Source organism: Dipodomys merriami, unplaced genomic scaffold (genome assembly GCF_024711535.1).
Source record: "Dipodomys merriami isolate MVZ:Mamm:240054 unplaced genomic scaffold, mDipMer1.0.p SCAF_22, whole genome shotgun sequence".
Taxonomy (NCBI): Eukaryota; Metazoa; Chordata; class Mammalia; order Rodentia; family Heteromyidae; genus Dipodomys; species Dipodomys merriami.
Window position 1 is genome coordinate 15318992 of NW_027203604.1, and position 26189 is coordinate 15345180.

Sequence of the window (26189 nt, forward strand, 5' to 3'; positions counted from 1 at the left end):
GGAGTACTGGCCTCTGGAATGCCACACTGAGCCCTTGTCCACAGCACTGCGCTTGCCCTCCAGCATGATCCTTGGATCCAAGGGTTTCTTGAGACACCTGGCAGAACTGACTTGCCTTCTGCTCACCCCCACCCCTCAACCCAGAGCTTCAGGATTTATTCCCCAGTTCTTTCAACTACACAGTGTTCTCATTTTATGGCTGAGAAGGGAAGGGCAGACTTTTAGCACATTTAACGGGTTTTAAACTTTCAAACTTGCCACTGTTTGAAGCATCATTGTAATTGGTTTACATGATTTGTAAATAAAAGGATTTTGGAAACCTTTGGTGCTTGATGTCTTATGCTGTGGACCTGGGCCAGGGCCTCATCTGCTCTGGGTGGTCAAGCACTGGTACCTGCACACAAGTTTCTGGGCTCTTGGGGGATGCCCGTGGAAGAATCATGAGGGTGTCTGAGGGTGACCTTCCTTTCTCACTGGTGGAATTGCAGCCTCCTGACACCAAGAAAGAGGTTGGGAGTAGCTTTGCCAGGAGGCAGCCAGGTGCTTGGTCTGAGGAGGCATGGTATCAGAGGTGGTCAACTCCAGAGAACCTTGTCTGTCCAGGTGAGATCCTAGTACCCCCTTTGGAGAAAGGAGTGCAGCATTTAGGCAGTAAACTCATCTGGCCCACCTTGATCAGGTAGGCTTGGTGCACTGAACACCCTAGCTCCTCAGGAACTTGAAAGTCATCTGCAAATTGTGTTTATAGCTGCCATTGCTTAAAGCCCCAGAGCCTGCCCTGACAGCCCAGGTGGAACCCAGGGTGGGCTGTGGGGAGAGGCCTCCATTGAAGAGCTGGTAAAGGGCAGGTGTTGGGCAGGGTGGCTGTGGTATTAGGTGCACGCTCTATTAAGGGTTCCTGGGCCCTATGGCTCATGTTTCAAGGACATAGAATTGGGGCTGCCCTTTGTGGCCCTGCTCCAAATGGCAGGCTCTGTGGCCCCAGTGAGGATTGGCCCAGCCCCATCCTCAGGGACTCAGCTGACGTCACCGGGGTGGGGCGGGGCTGAGATGTCTCTGCGTCTCCAGCCTAACGGGCAGCTGGGGCCAGGCATGACCAGCAGGATGCCCTCACATCAGGCTGCTGGCCTCTCCCCAGCCAGGGGCAGCCCCACCCTAAGAGCAATGGAGCCTAAGGACCAGCAGCTCATGGTGAGTCCCTCCTGCCTGTTCGTCTGCTGATTTCTTACTGTGGAGGCCTGGGCCCCTCCCTGCTTCTACCTTGCCCAGCCTCCAAACCCAGCACCCTCACATCAACTCTCAGCCCCATAATGACACTATGTTCCCACTTGGCTCTCCCATGCCCCACTCCCCCCCATACCCACTCCCCCACCTCCTGCCTTCTGAATGTTCCTCTCCAGGAACTTAGCACCTGGGACAACACGGGGGTGGGGGTGCATCCGTAGCCCCTACCAAGCCCTATCCCCAGTCCCAACCCAGAGCCTAATGCTCCCCTAAGGAAAAAGAAGCTTGGCAGAGAGCATAGCACAGAGGTGTAGGATTCTTGGGAAACCCTTTAAAAGTGCTCATGACTTTCCTGGTGGCCTTGGGCAGGTTACTTGACCTCTCTGTTCAGTGATTATATTCCTGAAAGGGTTGCTGTTGCTGAGAGGTACCAACAACACCATACAAGTGTTCTTTGAGAGCAGAGCATAGGTGCACTCAGGGCTGGGACCTTTCCTGCTGCCTAAGAGCTCAAGGCCACCAGAGAAGGAGAGACAGTTTGGGCTGATGGTCTTGGTATTGGGGTTGAAAGAGGGAGTGGGCTCAGAGAGACCCCTGCGGGCATGCTGCTCCTGTCCCTCCACAGGTGGCACTTCGGATCCGCCCACTCAACAGTGCAGAACTAGAAGAAGGGGCCACTGTCATTGCTCACAAAGTGGGGGACCAGGTGAGTCTGGATGGTCTGGTGGTCATCCATCTCCCCTTGCTGTCTGCCCTATATCTGTGTCACTCAGTCATTTGGCCAATGCTGCTACACAGCTGGGATCCAATCCAGTGCAGGGCTGAGCCCTTAAATGCAGAGCCGGGGGTCCCTGCACACCACCCTCATCACAAGTATCCAGTGAGAGCCTAGGGCGGGGCCAGGAGCAGGCCGGACCCCAGCGGGCGGAGGGGAGGGGGCGCAGTGGGAAGGGTCAGGGGCTGTGGCGAGATAGGGCACCATTGGCTGCAATCCCCAGGGAGACTCCCCAGAGTCAGCGTGGAGCCCGGCCCCACCGCTGGGGAAGCCGTTGCCCTTGGATGTACGTGCCAGGCTGATTGCCAGGTTTGGGGGAAGGTGCTGACAGTAGGGGGTGTGAAATGGGGCTCAAGGACCCACGAACCAGGATGCAGGCAGAGGGCAGAGGACCTCTAGGGATGGGCACAGCTGGCCAGGAGATCCCAGGCAACCAAGTTGAGGCGAGCAGAAAGTTTGCGGGGAGACCGTCTGTGCTGTGATGAGAGCTCACAGGTCAGCCTGGAGACACTGAGTAGTGTCTGCCCTTAAGAGAGTGGTGCTACTGTCACCTGACCAACCATGAACATGATATGACCAGTGAGCCTCATCTGCACTGGAGATAAGCATCTCAAGGGCTTCCTGCATAGGCTGGCTTTCAACCTCAATCCTCAGATCTCAGCTTCCTGAGAAGCTAGGATTACAGACCTGAGCCACCAGCACTGAGTTTCAAAGCTGGGAGACTCTTCAATTAACCACCAAAAAAGCTGGAAGAGGGGCTGTGGTTCAAGTGGTTGAATGCCAGTCTTGTGTAAAAAAGCAGAGAGGTAGTGCCTAGGAGCTAAGGCCTGAGTTAAACCCGAGGACTGACACCAAAAAAAAAAGGGTGGGGGGAGGGATAGGACTATGGTCTATGGTTCAAGTGATAGAGTACTTGCTTAGCAAATATGAGACCAGCAAAACCAATAAAAAGACAGGGAGCTCCCCAATCCCCCCTCTCCTGGTCGTGAGGCTTGAACTCTGGGCCTGGGCGCTGTCCCTCAGCTCTTCAGCTCAAGGCTAGTGCTCTACTACTTAAGCCACAGCATCACTTCCAGTTTCTGGTGGTTTATTGGAGACTCTTATCTCCATGATCCTCAGATCTCAGCCTCCTGAGTAGCTAGGATTACAGGCATGAACCACCAGTGCCCAGCTTGGACTTTTACATAATGAAAGCAAACCAGGAAGTTTATATGAACCCAATATTATCTACAGGTAACATTAATACTGTTCTTTATAATGCAATCCTAGCTAGCCACTAAGGAGATCTGAGGATTGCAGTTCAAAGCCAGCCTGGGCAATAAAGTCCATGAGACTCTTATTTCCAATTAATCACCAGAAAACTGAAAGTAGTGGCTCAAAGTGGTAGAGTGCTAGCCTTGAGCAGAAGAGTCCAGGAACAGTGCTCAGGCCCTGAATTCAAGTCCCACGGCCAACAAATAAATAAATTGTAATTATACAAAATACCTTTTTGATCTAAGAACCAAAAGCAGCTCTGGGCTGTGCACAAGGCCTTGTTCATCTGTCCTGCCCCTTGGTGGATGGGTTCTATGATTGTGGCTGTTTTACAAATAGAAAAACTGAGGGAGGCTGGGTACCTCTGGCTCACGTCTGTATTCCTAGTTACTGCAAAGCAGTTTTGGCAGACAAAGCCAGAAGACTCCTACCTCTAATGAACCAGCAAAAAAGCTGGGCTGGAGGCCAGCATAAGAGCTAGAGACTTAAAATCACCCAACACCTCCTAGCCAGCAAGCAGTGGCGACAGAACAGGTTTAGAACCCACTTCTGCAAGTCCCCTCCTAGCCCTGCTGGTTGGAAGGCTCCTGGTGGAAGACCCATCAAGTCTTCCTGTGGCCCATGGCGTGTGCGTGTGTGTGTGTGTGTGTGTGTGTGCGCATGTGTGTGTGTGCACGTGTGTGTGTGTGTGTGTGTGTGTGTGTGCGCGTGTGTGTACATTCATCTCTGTCCCACACACTGTCCCATGCCCCTCCCTCTTCCTTCCCAGAAGGTGAAGGAAAAGCAGAGTGGAGTTAGATCATGTCATGGAACATGAGTGCTGGCTGACAGCCAGGAGCGGCCCTGAGGACCCTCGTTATCACTGACTCACCAAACACCAAGAGACCTGGCCTCCTGGGACCTGGGGGATGGGGATGGGGTGGTAGATCAGGCAGGCTGAAGCTGGAGCTTTGTACCCTTCAACTCCATGGTTCCACTCAAGTGCTCCAGCCCGCCCTCCCCCCGATCCCCACCAGCCATGGCATGTGTGGTTTCCAGTGAATCTGTCTTCCCTCTCAGACCCCTAATTCCCAGGGAAGGGCTATCCCCAGGGAGTCTAATATACTTGGCTTCATAATAACGTATTTATATAAGAGTGAACTGGCCCCAGGGGCAACCCAGCCCTTGAAGAAACAAAGGCGTGGATGGAGTTTGGGATGCTCTTTGTTCTCCCTGCCCTGCCCCTCCACCTCCACCCCATGGCTATGCAGCCCCCTGAGCCAGAGGCAAGAGAAAGACTCAGGGCCAGCTGAGTAGACACAGCAACAGGCAGCCAGCCCAGCACTCTACATTTTACAAGGTCTACCCCTAGTGAGTTACTGGTTCTCCAATTGTGCTAAGTTGAGACTATTTGTTCAAGAGCTGCCAAGCCAAGCCAGGTGCTGGTGGCTCACACCTGTCATCTCAGCTTCTCAGGTGGCTGAGAGCTAAGGATCATGGTTTGAAGCCAGCCTGGGCAGAAAAGCCCATAAGACTCTCATCTCCAATTAACCACCAGAAAGGCGGAAGTAAGCTATGTGGTTCTAGTTGTTAGAGCAGTAGCCTTGAGCAGAGAAGTTCAGGAACAGTGCCCAGGCTCTGAATTTAAGCCCTCATGGCTGACACCCACCTCCCTCCCAAAGAAAAGCCAACCTGGAACAGGCTCTGAGTTGAAGCTCCAGGGCTGGCACCAAAAAGGAAAAAGGAAGAAGAGGGTACAGGTGGGGTAGAGCTCTCAGCCTGCCTAGCTGGGGTCCAGAGGGGCAGGCTTAGCCATGGTCTTTCCCAGGATCTCAGGCCCGTCCTCTGGCCCCTGCTTCTCATTGCTTCCAGGTGGTGGCGCTCATGGACCCTGGCGAGGACCCCGAGGACCCCCTGCGCCCACACCGTTCCCGGGAGCGCACCTTCATCTTTGACACTGTTTTCGACCAGCATGCATCCCAGGTGCCTCCCCGTGCCCCTCCCCTCTGCCCCCCACCCCCTGCCCCGGGCAAAATCTGAACCCAGGCTTCAGGACTCAGCATCACTGGAAAGCAGAGGGGTTTCCCCAGCTACTGCCTGAGCAGCCCTGCTTTTCTGTCCTAATAACCTTTATGTCCAAGGCCACACAGAGCCCTGAGATGTCTCTCCTTGCCCACCCCTGGGCACCGTGAGCTCACTCCCGCTGCTGGGAATGTGTACTTTCATTCACATTCTGGCATTCCCAGATTCCCTGCCCCATCCCAGCTTTGTCCCACGCCAAAGGCCAGAGCTTCGTGTCTCAATTTCTGTTTATTATTTATTGGTTGGTTGGTTTATTTTTGTGTGTTTACTGAGGTTTGAACTTTGTACTTGCTAGGCAGCTGTTCTACCACTTGAGCCATGCCCCTAGCCCTTCTTGCTTTCGTTATTTTTACATTCGTGGCTCACATTTTGCCTGGACTAGCCGAGACTGTGACCCTGCTACCTCCACTTCTTCCCAGCCCCCCCCCCTCCATTTGCTGGGATTACAGGTATGAGTAACCACCCCCAGTCCATGATCTCTTTCAGTTCTTGTTTTGTTTTGTTTTTTGGGGGGTCCAGTCATGGGCCTGAACTCTGGGCCTGGGCACTGTCCCTCAGCTCTTCACCTCAAGGCTAGCACTCTACCACTTGAGCCACAGCACCACTTCCGGCTTTTTTTTTCTGCTTATGTGGTGCTGAGGAATCGAACCCAGAGCCTCAGGCATGCAAGGCAAGGGCTCTACCACTGAGCCATCTTCCCAGCCCCTCTCTTTCAGTTCTCTGTCATTGTTGTGCCATGGGCTTGAACTCAGGGCCTGGGGCATTGTCTCTGAGCTTTTTTTTTTTTTTTGCTCATAGCTCTACCACTTGAGCCATAGCTCACTTCTGGCTTTTTCTGAGTAGTTTATTGGAGATAAGAGTCTCATGGACTTTTTTTGCCCAGGCTAAGTTTGAACCAAGATCCTCAAATCTTAGCTACTGAGTAGCTATATTTATAGGCATGAGCCACCAGCTCTTTGCCTCTTCCTGGTCTGGAAGAAGTGTTGAGAATGACTCGTTTGGGTTCAGTCTCCAGCTGGCATCAGGCTTGATGGCATCCATTCCTGAAAGCCTTCTCCATGAATCCTCCCCAAACCCAGCCTCTATGGGCATCATCTCACTGTGAGGCTTGGCAGAGTGTCCAGGATTGTCCAGCGATGCAGCCAGGGTTGGCATCAGGGATTTCAACACCTAGGTCTTTCCTGACTTCTTGCATGTCCCTGGGCTGTGCAGTTGGACAACCCACCCACAGATGACACTTCCTGTCCAGTCCCAGAAGCCAGTGCACAGCGCCATCCACTTATGTCCTGTCTGTCTACAGGAGGACGTATACCAGGCCACCATTGGGCACCTGGTGGAGGGGATCATTTCTGGATACAATACCACAGTGTTCGCCTACGGGCCTTCAGGTACTGCCCAGGAGGAAGTGGACTTGGTGGTCAACTTCCAATTACCCTCCCCTGCCTCCTTCTTCTCCTCCTCCTCCTCTTCTTCTTCTTCCTACTCCTTCTCCTCCTCTTCCTCTTCCTCCTTCTCCTCTTCTTCCTCCTCTTCCTTCTCCTCCCCTTCTTTCTCCTCTTTTCTTCCTCTCTTCCTCCTCTTCATCTTCCTCCTCCTCCTCTTTTTCCTTCTTCCTCCTCCACTTCTTCCTTCTTCCTACATTTTTCTTCTTAAAGGGGCTGGGGTTTGAATTTAAGGCCTCACACTTAACCACTTCAATTATGCCCCTACCCTTTTTTTTGCCAGTCCTAGGGCTTGTCCCTGAGCTTTTTTGCTCAAGGCTAGTATTCTAGCCTTTTGAGCCCCAGCTCCACTCCCAGTTTTCAGGTGGCTAATTGGAGATAATAGTCTCATGGACTTTCCTTATCTAGGCTGGCTTTGAACCATAGTCCTCTGATCTTAGCCTCCTGAGTAGCTGGGATTACAGGCATTAGCCACCAGCCCCTGGCTCTCAGGAACTTTTTCTTTTTCCTTTTCTTTTTTTTTCTTTTTTCTTTTTGGTCAGTTGTGGGGCTTGAACTCTGGGCCTGGGCACTGTCCCTCAGCTCAAGGTGAGCGTTCTACCACTTGAGCCACAGCATCACTTCCAATTTTTCTGGTGGTTAATTGGAGATAAGAGTCTCACCTACTTTCCTTCCGGGGCTGGCTTTGAACCATGATTCTGAGATCTCAGCTCCTGAGTAGCTAGGATTATAGGCGTGAGCCACCAGTGCCCAGCTTCTCAGAAACTTTTTGTTCAAGCTGGCCTCAAACTGTGATCCTCCTGAATCTGCCTCCTAAGCAGCTGGGATGACAAGCATGAGCCCCCATACCCATTCTCTTCTCATCCAATACACCTGGGGCTGCCTCAGGAGCCACACCTCCCCACAGGTGCCGGGAAGACATATACAATGCTGGGCATGGATGCTGAGCCCGGCATCTACCTGCAGACCCTCACTGACCTCTTCAAGGCTATCAAGGAGAATCAGGACAACACAGAGTACAGCGTGTCCATGTCTTACCTGGAGGTGAGCCTCCTGGGTGCAGGAAGGGCAATGGCACCTAGGTAGAGCCTCTGCCTGAAGCCAGGTAGGCCCCAGTGGTATGCAAGGCCTTGGAGTGCTGCTTTGTTCTAACCTTCCTGCTCAACAACAGATTTATAATGAAGTGATCCGGGACCTGCTGAATCCGTCTTCAGGGTTTCTGGACCTCAGGGAAGATTCGAAAGGCAGCATCCAGATTGCAGGGATCACAGAGGTATCCACCTCCAACGCCCAGGAGGTGAGGGCTTGCAGCTGCACAACATGACTCAAGATTTTTGTGCCGGCAGTAGGGCTTGAACTCAGGGCCTGGGTGTGTCCCTTAGGTTAGTCATGGAAAGCGGACACTCTATCACCTTAGTCACAGCTCCACTTCTGACTTTACTTTCAGTGCTTAATTGGAGACGAGAGTCTCACAGACTTTCCTGCCCAGGCTGGCTTTGAACCTTGATCTTCAGATCTCAGCCTCCCAAGTAGCTAGAATTATGGGTGAAGCTCACAACATTTTTGGTTAAGTTTACCGAATGGAGACTCACATAAGCACATCTCCCACGGTTGTTGCCAAGCCTCTGGTCTTGATGGAAGAGCATGACAAACACACTTACTCTGCCTCTTGGCTGTGGTCAGGGCAGACATCACCCATTGATCCCACACCTACCATGGCCTCTGGGATCAGGCTCTGGTCCTTGTCCATACAACCCTCCTGCTGGTCCCAACCTGCTGCTCCTGAACCAGCTCAGATCTGAACCTACTTTTCCTGCTCATCCTAACAATGACTTCCTTACCAGGGTAGACTGCAAACATTTTCACAGCCCTGTCTTCTCCCTAGCTGGCTGTCTGTGTAGCCACTCTTGGGGTAGTCTTCCTGACTGCACCCTGTGTTGCTCCCAGAGTTTCTGTGTCCCCTTTTGTCAGACTCCCAGCTATTGACCTCAAGTGAGTGTGTGCCTGCCCTGCTGGCACAAGTCCAGTGCCCTACAGCCCAGCTGTTTGTGGGGATTTCTTTTTTTGCCAGTCCTGGGGTTGAACTCAGGGCCTGGATTCTGTCCATGAGCTTCTTTTTGCTCAAGGCTGGCACTCCACCACTTGAACCACAGTGCCATTTCCAGCCTTTTCTGTTTATGTGGTACTGAGGAATTGAACCCAGGGCTTGCCTCAAATCACAATCTTCCTACTTCTGCCTCCTGAGTAGGTGAGATTACAGGCATACCCTAACATGCTGATATTGCTTGATCATGAATAATGGCAACTGTAGCAACCTTTCTCTCTCTCTCTCTCTCTCTCTCTCTCTCTCTCTCTCTCTCTCTCTCTTTTGTCGGTCATGGGGCTTGAACTCCGGGCCTGGGCGCTGTCCCTCAGCTCTTCAGCTCAAGGCGAGCTCACTACCCCTTGAGCTACAGCGCCACTTCTGGTTTTCTAGTGATTTATTGGAGATAGGAGTCTCACGGTCTTTCCTGCCTGGGCTGGCTTTGAACCGCAATCCTCAGATCTCAGCCTCCTGAGTAGCTAGGATTACAGGCATGAGCCACCGGTGCCTGGCTGTAGCAACCTTTCTCTATGCACAGTCTGCAGTCTGGTATGGACTTGGATACAGCAGGTGCTCAGCAGAGGTTTGTTGTCTTGAGTTTGAGTTCCACAAGTTCAAACTGCACATGCCAACTCCAGCTAACTTACAACCGCCCAAGTTCTAAATGAAAGGGGCCTGGGGCCATTCTGGGCAATCCATTGGTGATGTCTGCCATGAACAGACAAGGGGCAGGGGCAGTGTACAAAGCCCCAAGCTCTGTGGCCACCCCTCCTCCACTCTTTGGGTACCTCTAGAAGGCCCATGTGGCCACACAGGGACCTGTGACCTCCCGCCTGCTTCTGCCTTTGACCTCAGATCATGCAGCTGCTCACCAAAGGCAACCGGCAACGGACGCAGGAGCCCACTGCCACCAACAAGACATCATCTCGCTCCCACGCCGTGCTGCAGGTCACCGTGCACCAGCGGAGTCGGGCAGCTGACCTGGCTGAGGAAGTGCGGCTGGGGAGGCTGTTCATGGTGGACCTGGCCGGCTCAGAGCGCGCAGCCCAGGTCAGGCCCCACACACTGGGCATCTGTCACCCTCAGCCTGAGCAGGACATTGTCCAGCTGTGATTTTAGCAAAAGGAATAGCATGCAGCCTGGAAGAGGCACTGGCGAAGTTTATTGAGGGAATGAATTCACAGAGCTGGCATTAATGGGGGCTTCTTGTGTTAATGGGAGGACTGGAGAGGTGAGACTGAGCCCCACCACACCTGTGTTCACCCTTGGGGAAGGCTAAACCCGAGCATCTGCCTAGGTAGCGTGAAGCTATCCATTCAGACCCCACCTTCACCTCCTGAGTTGGCTGGGATTACAGGCATACCACACCGTACCCAGATTAATTGGTGGTTTTTTTTGTTTTGTTTCGTTTTTGCTTTTGGTTTGTCAGTTGTGGCGCTTGAACTCAGGGCCTGGGTGCTGTCCCTGAGCTTTTTTGCTCAAGGCTTTGTGCCACAGCTCCAATTCCAGTTTTCTAGTGATTAATGGGAGATAAGAGTCTCACAGATTTTCTTGCCCAGGCTGACTTTGAGCCGTGATCCTCAGATCTTTGCCTCCTGTGTAGCTAGGATTATAGGTTTGAGCCACCAGCACCCAGCATCTAATTGTTTCTTTTCCTATACACTAGTATATTAATTATACAGATCAGGGCTTCCATGTGGCATTTCTATACTTTATATAACATACTTTGATCATATTCTCCCTGCACCCCATTTCCTCCCTCTGACCCATGACTGGGTTCCCCAGGGCCTCCCTTTCATGCTCACACCCTTGTTTTTAAATCTAGACTCTTCCTCTGAGAGGAAGTATGCAGTATTTGTTTGTTTGTTTGTTGCCAGTCCTGGATCTTGAACTCAGGGCCTAGGCACTGTCTCTGAGCTTCTTTTGCTCAAGGCTAGCATTCTACCACTTGAGCCACAGTGCCACTTCCAGCTTTTTCCGTGTATGTGGTACTGAGGAATCAAACCTAGGGCTTCTTGGATACTAGGCAAGTACTCTACCCCTAAGCCACATTCCCAGGCCAGTCTTTGGCTTTTGAGTCATGTTTTTAATGTAAAGCCCAAGTTTTTCTGTATGGTCTTTGTGCAGTCCTGCCCAGGGCTCCTCTGGGCCTGAGGCTCCCCTCCTTGTGAATGGGGAGGGGAGATGATGGGTGGACCCCCTGTTCAGCCTGGCACAGACTGTTCTCCCTGCACAGACCCAGAACAGAGGCAAAAGGATGAAGGAGGGCGCACACATCAACCGCTCGCTGCTGGCACTGGGCAACTGTATCAACGCGCTCAGCGAGAAGGGCGGCAGCCGTGCTCAATATGTGAACTTCCGTGACAGCAAACTCACGCGCCTCCTGAAGGTGAGGGCAGCCCTCTGTGAGGGTGAGGTGAGCCTCAGCAGCTGCTGGCAGCTTCCAGGAGTTACCTGCAGGAAAGAGGCCCAGACTTGAGTCTAAGGGCCCTTCTCAGAACCTCTGAGGGAAGGACACTGCATACACAGTATTCTGGGAACTCCCTGTCTCTCCCTCCATCCCTCTGAATCTTGCTTGAATACCTCCAGTGACAGTGAGCTTACTACCTCCCCATCACAGATGGTTCTGATATGATGTATAAAAAAATGCTTTCTTGGGCTCAGTGGTAGAGCGCTTGCCTTGCATGCATGAGGCCCTGGGTTCTATTCCTCAGCACCACATAAGCAGAAAAAGTGGAAGGGGAGCTATGGCTCAAATGATAGAGTGCTAGCCTTGAGCTGAAGAGCTGAGTGATAGTGCCCAGGCCCAGAGTTCAAGCCCCAGGGACAAAAAAAAAATTGTTTCTTGCTGGGTGCTGGTGGCTCATGCCTGTAATCCTAGCTACTCAAGAGGCTGAGATCTGAGGATCACAGTTCAAAGCCAGCCCAGGCAGGAAAGTCTGTTAGACTCTTATCTCCAATTAACCACCAGAAAACTGAAAGTGGCTCTGTGGCTCAAGTGGTAGAGCACTTGCCTTGAGTTGAAGAGCTCAGAGACAGTGCCCAGGCCCAGAGTTCAAGCCCCACAACTGACAAAAAATAATCCTTTCTTTACTCCTGAGTAGATGCTGTCACTTGGTCCTATAGCAAGATAGGATCAAACAAGTGGACAAATCAGTGCTCCAAGTCCAGCCCCTGGTGGCATCTGCTTGGTCAGCAGCAGGCAGGCTGGGTGGACCTGAATGGGGCACGGCTTTGTTCCTATGGGTTGTCTCCCCAGGCATCGCCCCCCCAGCATTCACTGCCCCTCCCTGGCTTTGGTCCAGGCCTGACAGCACTGGGCAGGTAGAGGCCATGTGGCTCCACCACTCAGCCCTGCCGCTCCCCCGGAACAGGATGCCCTGGGAGGAAACAGCCGAACAGTGATGATTGCGCATATCAGCCCGGCCAGCTCCAGCTTCGAGGAGTCACGGACCACACTGCTCTACGCCTACAGGGCCAAGAACATCAAGACTCGGGTGAGCCTGGCTCACTCCCTCACTCACTTACTCATTTACCCTGTCACTTATGCACTCGCTCATTCATTCATTCATCACTCACTTATTCATTCACCCTCTCATTCATTCATTCAGCCACTTATCCATTCATTACTCACTTATTCATTCATACTTTCATTCTCTCATCACTCGCTTGTTCATTCATCACTCACTCATTCAGTCACTTGCTTATTCATTCACCCTGTCACTCATTCACATGCTCAGTCACTCATTCATTCATCACTCACTTATTCATTCACCTGCTCAGTCATTCACTCACTTATTCATTCACTCTCTTAATCATTCACTTATCCATTTATTCACTTGCTTATTCATTTATTCACTCATTCGCTTATTCATTTATTCATTTTTTCACTCATTTACTCACACATTCATTCATTAATTCGTATGCTCACTCATTCATTCACTGCTTATTCACTATTTTACTCACTGATTTCTTCCCTTCCCCCTCATTGGCTTACTCAGTTGCCCCAGGCATGGGTGAGCCCTGCAAAGCTGCTCTTGGCTGGTTACTGGCCTCTGTTCATGTCCATTAATCTGAAGCAGAGAGATGAGATGGAAAGCAGCAGCCCCTGAGGCCCTGCAGTACCTGGGGTGGGGGTGGGGAGACCAGTGCTGTGGCTGACAGGGAGGGATTGCAAACCTGAGACTTATAACAGTACAGACTCCTCTCCCACTGGTGGGAGAATGGGGTGTGTGGGCCAGGTTCCTTTCCTTGTCTAGGGAAGGACCCTCTGCTTCGGCCCTCAGGAGGCTTAGGTGCTCCTGGCTGGTAGCTGGGTCATGTAGGGCTTGAACTCTGAGCCAGGGCGCTGTCCCTCAGCTCTTCAGCTAAGGCAAGCGCTCTACCACTTGAGCCACTTCCGGTTTTCTGGTGGTTAATTGGAGGTAAGAGTTTCACAGACTTTCCTTCCTGGGCTGGCTTTGAACTGTGATCCTCAGATCTCAGCCTTCTGAGTAGCTAGGATTACAGGCGTGAGCCACCAGCACCTGGCCTTCTTCTCTTTTTTTTGACATTTTTATTTATTTTTATTTTTTATAGGTACTAGGACTTGAACTCAGGGCCATCCTGACACCATCCTTGAGCTTTATCAATCAAGGGTAGGGCTCTACTACTTGAACCACAGCTCGACTTCTGTTTTTTTTGGTGATTAATTGGGGATAAGAGTCTTATGGACTTTTCTGCGTGGGTTGGCTTCCTCCAACCTTGATCCTCAGGTTTCAGAGTAGCTGGGATTATAGGTGTGACCCATGGGCACCCAGGTCATTTGAAACATTTAAAGTGTATAGTTGGGTGGCACTAGACATTTTGAGGTTTCTCATCTTCCTAAAAGGGGAATGATTCACCCCCTCCACAGCCCTGGCTCTACCCCAGAGTAGAATCTCACAGTATTTGTCCTTTTGTGTCTGACCCCTTCTACCGGGCATAACACCTTCCAGGTACTCCTACATTGTAGAATGTGCCAGAATGTCAAGGCCAGCAGAAAGCACTGGCGGAAACTCATCCATAACCACATTCCATGCCCGCCTCCAATGTGTGCTCAGGGAGCAGGGCTGACTTTGGCTGACCTTGTCCCCGCTTCCAGGTCAAGCGCAACCTTCTGAATGTCTCCTACCGCATTGCACAGTACACGGACGTCATCTCTGACCTGCGCAGGGAGATCGAGCACCTCAAGTCAAAAATTGAGAAGCAGGACAAGGAAAAGAAAAGAGAGCCTGGTGGCCCAGGTGTGCAAGGTAAGGGCTGAGCCAGGATCTGGAGTGTACCCCTGCACACTCCCAGGGCACTGGGGCCAGGACCTCTGTCCTGTGGGACCCTTGTCACTCTTGGCTCAGTCCTGGCACTTGGTCCAGACTGGTCTCAATTTCCTAGACTTAAGTGATCCCGTTGTCTTTGTTTGCTTAGTTGGGACTACAGGAATGCACTACCACATGTGGTTGAGAGCTACTATTCCTTCCCTTGCTTTTTTCCTAGCTGTGAATCTGGGGTTCTCTGCCTCCACAGTGGCCCGCTCCCTATTTCTCATAGAATTCCACAGGGGGTGCACCCAGCCTGCGCATCCCACCTGGGTAGGCCTCCCAGAGCACTCAGGCATCTATTCTCTCTCTGGTGAATTTAGGATTCTGTTGGAAAAAGGGCAAAGGGAGCTCACAGCACAGATGATCTGGGTGATTCCAGGTCGAGTCCCACAGGTCAGTAGATACTCAGGAGGTAGAGGTTGGGCTCTGCAGGGTCATGGTCCACAGAGAAGGATGCTACTATACTTCTGGGGACTGGCTCTTAGTCATGGGGGCTAGTCTTAATGCTCTATTGTAGCAAGAGGGCCCAACAGGAGTGTCAGCATTTCCCTCCTTAAATTCTGCTGTGCCCTCTGCATCTCCCGAAGTATTTTCCAGGCTGGCAAGGGCTTCCCGCATTTTTGTTTTGTTTTGTTTTTCTGGTACTAGGATTTGAATTCATGTTTGCTCAGCTGATAATCTTTTACTTGTGTTATGCCTCCAGTTTGGCACTTGGCTGGTTAATAAGAGATAGAGTCTCTTGGATTTTTGTGCCAGGGCCAGCCTGGAACTATGATTCTCTGGATCTCAGCCTTCTTAGTAGCTAGGATTACAAGCATGAGCCACCATGCCCAGTTCCCATATCTTGTTGTTGTTTTTAGTCGGTCTTGGGGGCTGAACTCTGGGCCTGAGCACTGTCCCTTAGATCTGCAGTTCAAGGCTAGTGCCCTACCACTTGAGCCACAGTGCCACTTCTGGCTTTTTTTCTACTATGTGATGCTGAGGAATTGAACCCAGGGCCTCACACATGCAAAGTAAGCACTCTACCACTGAGCCAACTTCCCAGCCCACCTCACATCCTGTTTTAATGGCTACCACGATTTGCTTGTTAGATCAACTGCAACTGATTTTGCCAATCCAGACTTCCCAGGAAGAAAGTAGCTGGTCATGTGTCTGTCAAGGTCAGGGTAACAGGTGACAAATGTATGTGTCCAGCATGCGGCTCCCTATAGGGACAGGTGTGTAAACCACTAATCAGGGGCTACAGAAGACTCAGGTGGAAGGCTTGTACAAGGCCCTGGGCTCAATCCTCACCCGCATAAAACAGGAGAATATAAAGACCATTATTAAATGATGCAGGATTATCAGGTGGGAATTTGCCATGGGAAGGACAGAGACAGATGTGGGCCTGCTCTGTGGGCTAGGAGCCCAGCGGGAGGGGCAGGTGTGATGCGTCCATTCTGTGTAGATGTTATCTGAGTGCAAACAGCAGAGGACTGGGAAAGAAAGGCCAGGGCCATTCCCAAGCAGGTGACTGGGAGCCAGAGTGGTTTTCTACTCTGGGTTTTCCAGGGTGAGCCCAGCCTCATCACTGAGTTTCTGGAACTTAAATATAGATCACCTGACCCAAACCAGACAGAGGATTTAAATACCTCTGAGCCTTTCATCCATTTACCCAGCAGTCCTATCATTCCTTCATCTACCCATACCTCCACAAACAACCTGCCCTCCATCTAGTCACTCCTCCATCCATCCATCCATCCATCCACCCAATCATCCATCCATCCACCCATCTATCCATCCATTTACACATCCACCCACGCATCTAAAATACATATATCTACCCATCCACCCATCCTTTTATCCATCCACTAATCCATCTGTCTTTCAACCATGCATCCATCTATCCACCAATATGTCATTACTCCATCCTTCCATCTACCCACCTATCCATCCATTCATCCATCTATTCATCTGTCCATCCAACCATCCATTTGTCCACTTGTCAATCCATCTATCCATCCATCTGTCCACTCATCTATCCACCCATCCATGCATCTATCCATCTATCTACCTGTCCACTCACCTATCCAATCCATCCATATCCATCTGTGAATCCATCCATCTACCCACCCATCCATTTATCTGTCCATCCACTCATCTACCACCCATGCACATATAGATGACACTCCTCCATGTGTTGGTAAGAGAACGTGGAGTCCAGCCCTGGGTTGGCTGACCTCACTCCAGTACAGCCAGCCCCTTCCTGCCCCCAGTCACTGTCACCCCGCATGATGCCGAGGAGGAGAGTCGGCTGCAGGTGGACAAGATCCGGGCGCAGCTCATTGGGGCATTCAGAGAGCAAATGGAGATGCGGCGCAGCCTGGTGGAGCTGGAGAACACCAACATTGAGCTGCACGTGGACATGTCCCGCCACCTGCTGACCCTCGCTGAGTGAGTGCCTGCCTGAGTCCCCCATCCACAGCCCCCCATGCCTGCTTGCCTCACCCACAGTGCCCCCAGACTCCACCCTGGGCAGCATCTTTGGTTACTTCTCTCTGCAATAAGGACCTAAGCCTGGGCAGGACTCATGTCCCTATTCCTCCCCTGCTCCTGGGCCCATACCCCGCGTCTTTCACAGGCCTGGGACCCAGCACGAGCCCTGGTGTTTCACCAAGAACCGAGACCATTTATAGAACAGGCTGCTGAGGGTCAGAGGTTTGTGTGTGTGTGTGTGTGTGTGTGTGTGTGTGTTTTCCTGGCCATATGGGGTTTGAACTCAAGGCTTCATACTTACTAGACAGGTACTCTACTGCTGAGTCATGCCTCTACCTGCCCAGTGTTGAAGCTCAGAAACATGGATTGGCTTGTGGCTGTGTATCTCTTTTTTTTTTTTTTTTTTTTTGGTCAGTCGTGGGGCTTGAACTCTGGGCCTAGGCGCTGTCCCTCAGCTCTTCAGCTCAAGGCAAGTGCTCTACCACTTGAGCTACAGCGCCACTTTTTTTTTTTTTTTTTTTTTTTGTCGGTCATGGGGCTTGAACTCTGGGCCTGGGCGTTTGTCCCTTAGCTCTTCAGCTCAAGGCGAGCGCTCTACCACTTGAGCTACAGCGCCACTTCCGGTTTTCTGGTGGTTTTTATTGGAGATAGGAGTCTCACGGTCTCTCCTGCCCGGGCTGGCTTTGAACCGCGATCCTCAGATCTCAGCCTCCTGAGTAGCTAGGATTACAGGCGTGAGCCACCAGCGCCCAGCTGGCTGTGTATCTCCACAGTGCTATCATTGTACACTTAGTCCCCATCCATCCCTAGGGGGACCATGTGCAGAGACTGAGTGTGATGCCCCGCACCAACATGAGGACACTTAGGGCTGGAAGGGCATGGTTGCCTCATACTTGCTACATGGGCACTCTCCTACACTTGAATCAGACCCCAAGTCCTCTTGGGTTTTTTAAATTTAATTTTGTTTTGTTTTGTTTGCCAGTCCTGGGGCTTGAACTCAGGATCTGAGCACTGTCCCTGAGCTGCTTTTGCTCAAGGCTAGTGCTCTACCACTTGAGCCACAGAGCCACTTCCTGTTTTCTGGTGGTTTATTGAAGATAAGAGTCTCATGGACTTTTCTGCCCAAGCTGGCTTTGAACTATGATCCTCAGATCTCAGCCTCCTGAGTAGCTAGGATTACTGGCATGAGCCACTGGCACCTGACTCTGCCCTACCCTGCCCTGCCTGCCCTTCCTTCTTTCCTCTCTCTCTCTCTCCCTTTTTCTCTTCTTTGGTCCCACAAACAGAAGACTTACACTGGAGGAATTCTAAAATGTAAAAGCACCCTCTTGGTGTCTTCCCCTCGCTCTGGCCAAACCTCAGGCCTGTCCTCAGGCCTCCTTTCCACCTGGTTTCTGCAGAGCTCGCATGGAGACTCTATCTGGGGTCCTTGTCCACAGATCCCATGTCACTGACACCCTGACCGAGCCCCAGGCCCATGGACGGTTGTAACCCCAGCTTTCTAGCAAGGAAACGGTGGTTGGCGGAGCATTCTCTGTAGTAGTGTCCAGGGACGGAAGGAAACCTCCTTTGGTGGGCAGCTGTGAGGAGGCCCCCAGGCTCTGATGCCTCTATCGTGGCTGCAGCTGGGAGCGGGAGAAGTCCCAGCAGCAGGCACACAGGGACAGGGGCGAGCTGGACAAGGATGAGGAGCCGGCGGATGCTGACGCGGACGAGGGGGAGTCGGGGGAGCCGCATGAGGTGGCTCTGGCCAGAGAGGAAGTCAACCTGCTTTTAGCCGAGCAGAGGAAAACCGCAGCCTTGAAGGTGAGCATTCACCCAGGGGCTAGGGGGCTTAACTGCAGGAAGCCACCTCCCAGTGTCTCCAAGCCCCAGAGGGCAGGGGGTACTGAGCTAGGACCGGAGGGGGGGTGCTCTTTGTTGGTGTTGTGGCTCTGCAGGGGGCCGTGTGCAGTGGCTAGAAAAAATGGGGTACAGGTGGTCAGGAAATTGCTCAGAGACCCCCCCACTCCTTTGCAGGAACTTCCCCATCTGCCAGATGCTTAATGGTTTGCAGAGTTATGCCATTCATCTGTGGGATACTCAGGGCCCCCCTGATTGTGGTCCTGGCAGGGGAATCAGGGGAGCCACACCCAGCTCTGGTTCTGTTACCCTGTGAGCGCCAGCTGCGTAGATGAGCTATTAATAGAACACTTGTTATCTAATCGTCTCACCTCAGAAAACTCACTCACTTGGTATGGGATGGCGTCTTTGGGGACGCTGCCAGGGGAGCCAGGCTCCACTGGAGCACAGTGGTGCAGTGCTGTAGGCATATTTTCAGGAGAAAGACTAGCATGTCTCATTCTGAAAGCGTCTATTTCACTTCAAAGCTATGAAACCAAAGCAAGAACTTAATATTATTACATCTACCCACAGCAATATGGAGGTGATACAATTTCACTTCCAGTGGAAAGGGGGAGGGTGGCAGAGGCTGATGACTCCCAGCTAGCTACTGGTTGGCTGAGAACAGGAGGATCTCAGTTTGAGGCCCGCACAGATAGGAAACTTCACGAGATCCTTTCTCAACCTGAAGCTGGGCAAAGGGGTCATCCCGACATACTTGGGAGGCTGAAATTAGGAGGGAGAATCAAGTGCCAGGCTCACTGGGACAGAAAAGTCCATAAGAGTGTCTTCAGGGAGAGAAGCTGGAAGCGATGGCAGTGTGCCTGTGCTCCCAGCAAAGACACGAAACCTTATAAAGGGGGATCGATGATCAGGCATGTACCTGGGTGGGAAGTGAAAAACAGGGCTGGAGGTGTGGCTCAGCAGTATCGTGCCAGTCCAGCAGGATGACATCTGGGCAAATGGAAAGGGAGAGCATGTGGCTGCACTGAACACATCATGTGTCAATAAAAAAGGTGAAGAGCCTAGAGGCCAGGCTGTGCATCACTTGAATTTGAAAATCAGGCCCACAGTGAGTTTGCCCTTCCAGAAGCTGTTTAAGCCTGGGAGGAGGAGAGCAGCCACTCCAGGATCAGCAAGGCCAGTGTCAAACATCAGAATGTGTGAGGAATTATACTTGCATTTAAACTGAAGGCCTTGCACTTGTTAGGCAGATGCTCTATGACTGACCAACACATTCAGACTTTTTTGGCTTTATGTTATTTATTATTATTGTCAGTCGTAGGGCTTGAACTGGACTTGGTCACTGTCCCTTAGCTCTTTAGCTCAAGGCTAGTGCTCTACCACTTGAGCCACAGCACAACTTCCAGTTTTCTGGAGGTTAATTGGAGATAAGAGTCTCATGGACTTTCCTTCCTGAGCTGGCTTTGAAGCGTGATTCTCAGATCTCAGCCTCCTGAGTAGCTAGGATTACAGGTGTGAGCCACTGGCAGCTGGCTTAGCTTTAGGTTATTTTTTCAGGGTCTGGGTGCTGTTTGTCCAGGGCTAGCCTTGCACTAGGATCATCCTACCTCAACTTATTGCATAGCTGGGATTATAGGTGTGTATCACTCTGCCTGGCATAGAGCATCTGAATTCTGAAAACAGAAGATGCACTCAGCACTGGGGATGGCATTGGTTCTCAGACCCAATCACCACATATGAATCCTTTGAGGATTCTGGCAAGTTTGGGAACACCCGAGGGCCGGCTGAGCCCCAGGTCTGTCCTGAGCTCTCTGCTTCTCCCACAGGCCGGGCTGGAGCAGCGCCTGGCCCATGCCAAGCAGAAGGCATCACAGATGGAGCAGCTACTGCCAGAGCAAGTGACCAGCCAGGCCCAGCGAGAGGTCCTCCAGCTGCTGTGCCGGGCCCACGAGCTGGAGGTGGAGAACACAGAGCTGCAGGCTACCAGTCTGTGCCGGAAGAACCTGCTGGGCCAGAAGGACTTTGTGATCCAGCGCTACCACCAGCACCGGCTGCTCTGCCAGCAGCTCATCCAGGGCCAGAGGCAGCTGCTGCAAGGTGAGGACGCTTGGGTGTGGGCTCACCTGTGTGAGGTGAGGTCCAGAAGGAGGAGGCCATGTTTGGGTAGGAAGCCCGGAATGGCCTCAGAGGCAAAGCCGGCTCACCAGTCTCCCTTTCCTCCTGGCTGACTCTGCCTGCTCCTGTGTGTAGCTGTGTAGTGGGGGCCCCTCTCTGGTCAGCTGCTGTCAGGTGACTTTGTCTCTGCCTTTCCTTGGGAGCTTTCCTGAAGCATCATATTTGGTCTTGTTTCCTTTGTTGGTAATACTGGGGTTTGAACTCAGGGCCGTATGCTTGTTAAACAGGTGCTCTGCCACTTGTGCCATGACCTCCATCCTTTTGTTTTTAGTTTTTCAGAGAGGGCCTTATACTTTGCCCAGGCCAAATTAGGAAGAGCCACAGAATGGCTCTTCCTACCTCTGCCTCCCAAATAGCTGGGATTACAGGTGTGAGCCACCATGCTGTGTGTTTCTGTTCAGAAGCAGAGGTAGATGGCCACGAACAGGGACATGGCCTTGGCCCAATACTGCTTCCTCTTCCACAGCCATTGTCGGCTCTCAGGCCAGCTTTTATCTCCACCACCAGAATGCTGTGGGGAGGGAGAAGAATCCATGTCGCATTCATCCATTCATTCTGCAAACCTTCAAAAGCCAGCATTGAACAGGTTGTCAGGGACTGTGTCTGTAGACTCTCTGGCAGGCCCTGTCCCTTGGGGCTGGCAGTGTCCATGGGAGAGTAGGGGGGGTAGACCCCAGCAGCTGGTCCCACAGGGTGTGTTATTTCAAAGGGGGCTGACCAGAAAGGAGACAGGGCTATGAAGACAGCAAGGAGTCACCAGGGAGAGGGGACACGCCTTGGCTTGGTGTGCACGTGGCACATGTGTGAGCAGGAAACGTTCCAGGGCTTGGAGTATGCAAATGTCATCGCTGTCATTTTCCACGGTTGATACTTAATTTAGGCTTCAGAGAGCTCTTTTGGGGAGGCATCTTGTGACTCTTTTCTTTTTTTTCTCTTTTTGTTGGTTGCTGGGATATTTGAACGTGGGGCCTCAAGCTCTCACTTTCTTTTCTTTCTGTGCCTGTCCTGGGGCTTGAACTCAGGGCCTGGACATTGTTCCTGAGTTCTTTTGCTCAAGGCTAGCACTCTACTACTTTGAGCCGCAGCTCCAGTTTTTTCCGGTTTTTGAGTGGTTCATTGGAGATAAGAGTCTCATGGGGATTTTTCTGCTTGAACTGAGATCCTCAGATCTCAGCCTCCTGAGTAGCTAGGATGACAGCCGTGACCTGTGCCCAGCGAAAGCCTCTTTTATTGAGATGAAGTGTGTGCATTCAAACTTCCCACACAAGTATATTGTTCTTGCGGCATATGGTAGATGTTTTGCCTGGCTGCTCTGACTTCTGTCTGCCTGGTCCCCAGACAGTGGAATCCCGGTGCCGGAGCACCTGGAGCAGTGCTACCGGCTGTACTCCCAGGAGCTGGGCGAGGGCACTCTGGACCGCCTGCTGCTGCTGCATTCGGTGATGGCCAGCTCGCTCCAGGTGAGTCCCACCTGCCCGCCCTGCCGATGCCCACTTGGGCTTAGCTTGCTATCCTGCTCCGATCCCTCGTCCTCCCCCAGCATGTGTCTTGCCTTTGTCTTTTCTCTTTTAACAGCCATTATATTTTAGAGCTGTTTGGGGCTCACAGCAAAGGGGATCTCAAGGTATGCGAGTTTCCATCTATACCCTGCTCCATACCTGTGCCTGTCGCACCATTCATACCAACCTCCCCACCCCCAGCACTGCAATGCTCCACTTCTGATAATCCATTCTCAATCCATTTGCTTGCTTGGCTGGTTCTGTACCACTTGGGTCACATCTCCAGTCCAGCTTTTTGCTAGGTAATTGGGGATGAGTATCATTGACTTTTCTGCCCAGGTGGAATTAAAACTTGGAATTTCAAGGTCTCAGCTTCCTGAGTAGCTAGGATTACATGTATGAGCCACCAGTGTTTGTCTGGCAAGTCTTTTTGTCTGATAATCTTATATAGCAGGTATCAGTACTGTAATGTCTTATAGGACAGTCTACCTGCCCTAGGTCCTCCTGTGTACCTGTCTATGAGTCCTCCCCTCTCTCCCTCTTTCCCTCTTACCCTTCTTCCCTCCCTCCCTTTGTAGCCCCTGATCTCACCTTTGCCTTACCCTGCTCGCTCTTTCTTTCTTCCCTTTCTTTTCTTTCTTTTTCCTTCCTTCCTTCCTTCCTTCCTTCCTTCCTTCCTTCCTTCCTTCCTTCCTTCCTTCCTTCCTTCCTTCCTTCCTTCCTTCCTTCCTTCCTTTCTTGTCCTGGGGCTTGAACTCAGGGCCTGGGTATTGTCCTTTAGCTTTTTTTTTTTTGGTCGGTCGTGGGGCCTGAACTCTGGTCCTGGGCGTTGTCCCTAAGCTCTTCAGCTCAAGGCTAGCGCTCTACCACTTGAGACACAGCGCCACTTCTGGCCTTTTCTATTTATGTGGTGCTGAGGAATCGAACCCAGGGCCTCATGCATGCAAGGCAAGCGCTCTACCACTGAGCCACCTTCCCAGCCCGTCCTTTAGCTTTTTTATTCAAACTAGTGCTCTACCACCTGAGCCATAGCTATACTTTCAGCTTTTTAGTAGTTAATTGGCCATCAGGGTCTTGCAGACTTTCCTGCCTGGGCTGGCTTCAAACCACGATCCTCAGATCTCAGTCTCCTGAGCAGCTAGGATCACAAGGGTGAGCCCAACCACCTTTGCAGACTCTTACATTGGCTCTTCTGCTTAGCACCGTGTGTGGTCAGGCTTCCTCCCTGACTTTTCACGGTGTTTGGAATCTAATACCTTCTGTTTTCTGGCTGACTCCATTTACCTGCTCTACATCACTGCAAGCATCCAGATAAAAGCTGTGTGCAGGTTTTCATCTCCTTTGGGAAAGCACCAAGGAGTGTGTTGCCAGATGGTGTGGTAAGGGTCACCCTGGTTTTGTAAGAAGCTATTTACCAGCTCCTGTGCCACTGGCACACAGCATTCAGCCAGCACCAACCCTGGGTTCCTGTTGCTCATATCCAAGCCCTGACAGTCAGGAGTTTGTCACGAGCCTTCTTTTCTACTCTTCGGTTCATCTGGGGACTCATGTTTCCTTCAGCTTTCAACCGCCCCCACCCCCACCAATCCCAGCAGCCCCCACAGCTTCCCTGCCTTCCTTGGCATATTCAAGAGTGTCACTTAAGAGTTTCAGTGAGGAGCTAGGAATGTGGTTTAGCAGTAGAGTACTTGCCTAGCATGCATGAAGCCCAGGGTTTAATTCCTCAGTATCACATAAACAATAAATAAAAGAAAAAATTAAAAAGAGAAAATGATTTAGAAAGAAAACAAAAAGCGTTTCCGTGAGGCTGAGTAGGAAGCCAGTATCCAGAGGATCACAATTCAGCGACAGTCTGGGGAAGAAAAGGTAGCTAGACTCCAGTCTAGAACAACCAGCAAAATACTGGGCTGGAGGCATGGCTCAAGTGGTAGAGTACCAGCTGTGAACAATTAAGCTGGGTGAGCCTGAGACCCTTAGACCAAATTCCAGTACCACCAGAAAAAAATTCTAGAGGGGCTGGGAAGATGGCTCAGTGGTAGAGCGCTTGCCTTGCATGCCTGAGGCCCTGGGTTCGATTCCTCAGCACCACATAAGCAAAAAGAAAAAAGCCAGAAGTGGCGCTGTGGCTCAAGTGGTAGAGTGCTAGCCTTGAGCTGAAGAGCTGAGGGACAGCACCCAGGCCCAGAGTTCAGGCCCCATGACCGGACCCAAAAAAAAAAAAAAAAAAAAAACACCAAAAAAAATTCTAGAACTTTCTCCTGTTCTGGAGCAGAAACTAACCAACTCCTTATATCTTCTTCCTCAGGCCCTACACCCCTTTTCCCCATTCTACTTCCTGTCTCTGTGGATGACACAGGCTGTCCAGGGAGCTCTTATAAGTGCATTCTACAGTACCTACCCCTTTTTGGCTGACTTATTTCACTCAGTACAGTGCCCTCAAGTTCTATGGGTTGGAGATGTAGCTCTTGTGGTAGACCACCATCCTAGCAAGTGTGAAGCCCTGAGTTCAAACCCCAGCACCCCCATCCCTCCCAAGAAAAGGTTCATCCACACTGTAGCAGTTACTAGAAGTTCCCTTCTTTTTTAGGGCTGAATAGTATTCCTCCACATTTCCAGCCATCCCTTCATTCATCAATAGACACACGTTTGTTGGGTCCTTTGAATAATGCTGCTGATATTTGTGCATGTGGATGTGTAAATATCCCTATTACATTCCTGTCTTCAATTCGGTTGAATATATATCAGAAGTATGATTGCTGGGTGACACTGTGCTCTGTGTTTACCTTTAATTTTAATTTTTATTGTTATTATAAAGGTGATGTACAGAGGGGTTACGGTTACTTAAGTCAGGTAATGAGTACATTTCTTTTTGGATAGTGTCGCCCTTTCCTTCACTCTCTCCCAGTCCCCACCCCTTGCCATCCTGTCCCCACCTACAAGTCATATAGTTAATTTTCCACATCGTGTCTAGTGGGTGCCACTTCTGCATATGTTCACCCTCCGTCTGTGTTTAACTTTTTCAAGGCCCCTGTGCACTGCTTTTACTCAAGGCAGCCCTGGGGATCCACGTCCCTGTATCACTAGGTGGGGCACAAGTGAGGAGTCCAGGGCTGGCTCCCATCACTGCCCGGCTTCCTTTGAATGCTGGTGGCCAGGACCCTCTGGACAGCCCCTGCCTGATGGCCCTGCCTGCCTCACTCCACTCCTTCCGCTCCCAGGATGGCTCCATTCTGAATTTATCTCCCCCACCGCCCGAGGACTCCAGCCAAGACCAGCCAGAGGACAGGAAGGACCTTCCAGGGGGCACCCCGTTTGAGCTGTCCCCCATGCTTCTGGAAAGAGACAGGTGGGCAAGCTCAGGCCTACTGTGCATTGGGTATGTGTCGCCCCTAGTGGTAGTGTGTGGCAGGGCCGCCACCTGCTCAGAACCAGTGGAGGCCTGCACCCAGGCTGGCATGGTGGGTGACCAGTGTGTTGGTGTCTAGTGAATGAGCCAGCCATGCCCCCAAACACATGGACTGAGGCCACTGCCTGCCCTGTGTGTGTCAGGCGTGGCCACACTGGCCACATAGGCTCTGGCAGGACCTGGGATGCCCAAGGTGGCCGTGGTCCACTGTAGCCTATTGCACCCACAGTGACAGTCACAGATCATCTAAAGCCACGCCACTGAGGATGCTGGGAAAGCAGGACTCTCTGCTGCCCCCGCCGGCCCTCCGCATCCTGCTGACTCCACCAGTGCTAGAGGTTGGTGTGCTGGGCTGGGAAGCAGGACTGGGCGGAGGGTCCCCTCCCCCACCAGGCTGCGCTGGGCCCAGCGCCCCCATCCAACGTGCTTGTGGGAGGTGACCTGGATCCCTGTGGTTCTGAGCTCTGCAGAGCACGCACCGCTGATGGGCGCATGGATGCAGACTTCATGGCCCAGTTCTGAGGCTGCAGGTTCAAGGCCCACATATGACACAGATGGGCTCTCCCAACCCCTTGGAGGCTCTGGAAGGTTCCCGTCTGCCTTTCCCACAGTCT

The 26189-nt window shown here is 51.8% G+C and overlaps 1 protein-coding gene across 1 annotated transcript in view; it reads left to right on the top strand.

Annotated features, from left to right (window-relative positions):
- Positions 1–1104: 1104 nt before the first annotated feature.
- LOC138834596 (kinesin-like protein KIF19) overlaps positions 1105–26189 on the top strand; it is a 30813-nt gene continuing 5728 nt past the window's right edge. Inside the window, exons 1-16 of the mRNA XM_070033090.1 lie at positions 1105–1191; positions 1850–1930; positions 5105–5215; positions 6615–6702; positions 7664–7800; positions 7928–8053; positions 9695–9889; positions 11076–11228; positions 12214–12336; positions 13962–14112; positions 16431–16608; positions 18276–18456; positions 20322–20592; positions 22009–22130; positions 25388–25515; positions 25805–25913. Coding sequence (XP_069889191.1) covers positions 1105–1191; positions 1850–1930; positions 5105–5215; positions 6615–6702; positions 7664–7800; positions 7928–8053; positions 9695–9889; positions 11076–11228; positions 12214–12336; positions 13962–14112; positions 16431–16608; positions 18276–18456; positions 20322–20592; positions 22009–22130; positions 25388–25515; positions 25805–25913 — 2241 coding nt within the window. The remainder of the gene's footprint in view (positions 1192–1849; positions 1931–5104; positions 5216–6614; positions 6703–7663; positions 7801–7927; positions 8054–9694; positions 9890–11075; positions 11229–12213; positions 12337–13961; positions 14113–16430; positions 16609–18275; positions 18457–20321; positions 20593–22008; positions 22131–25387; positions 25516–25804; positions 25914–26189) is intronic.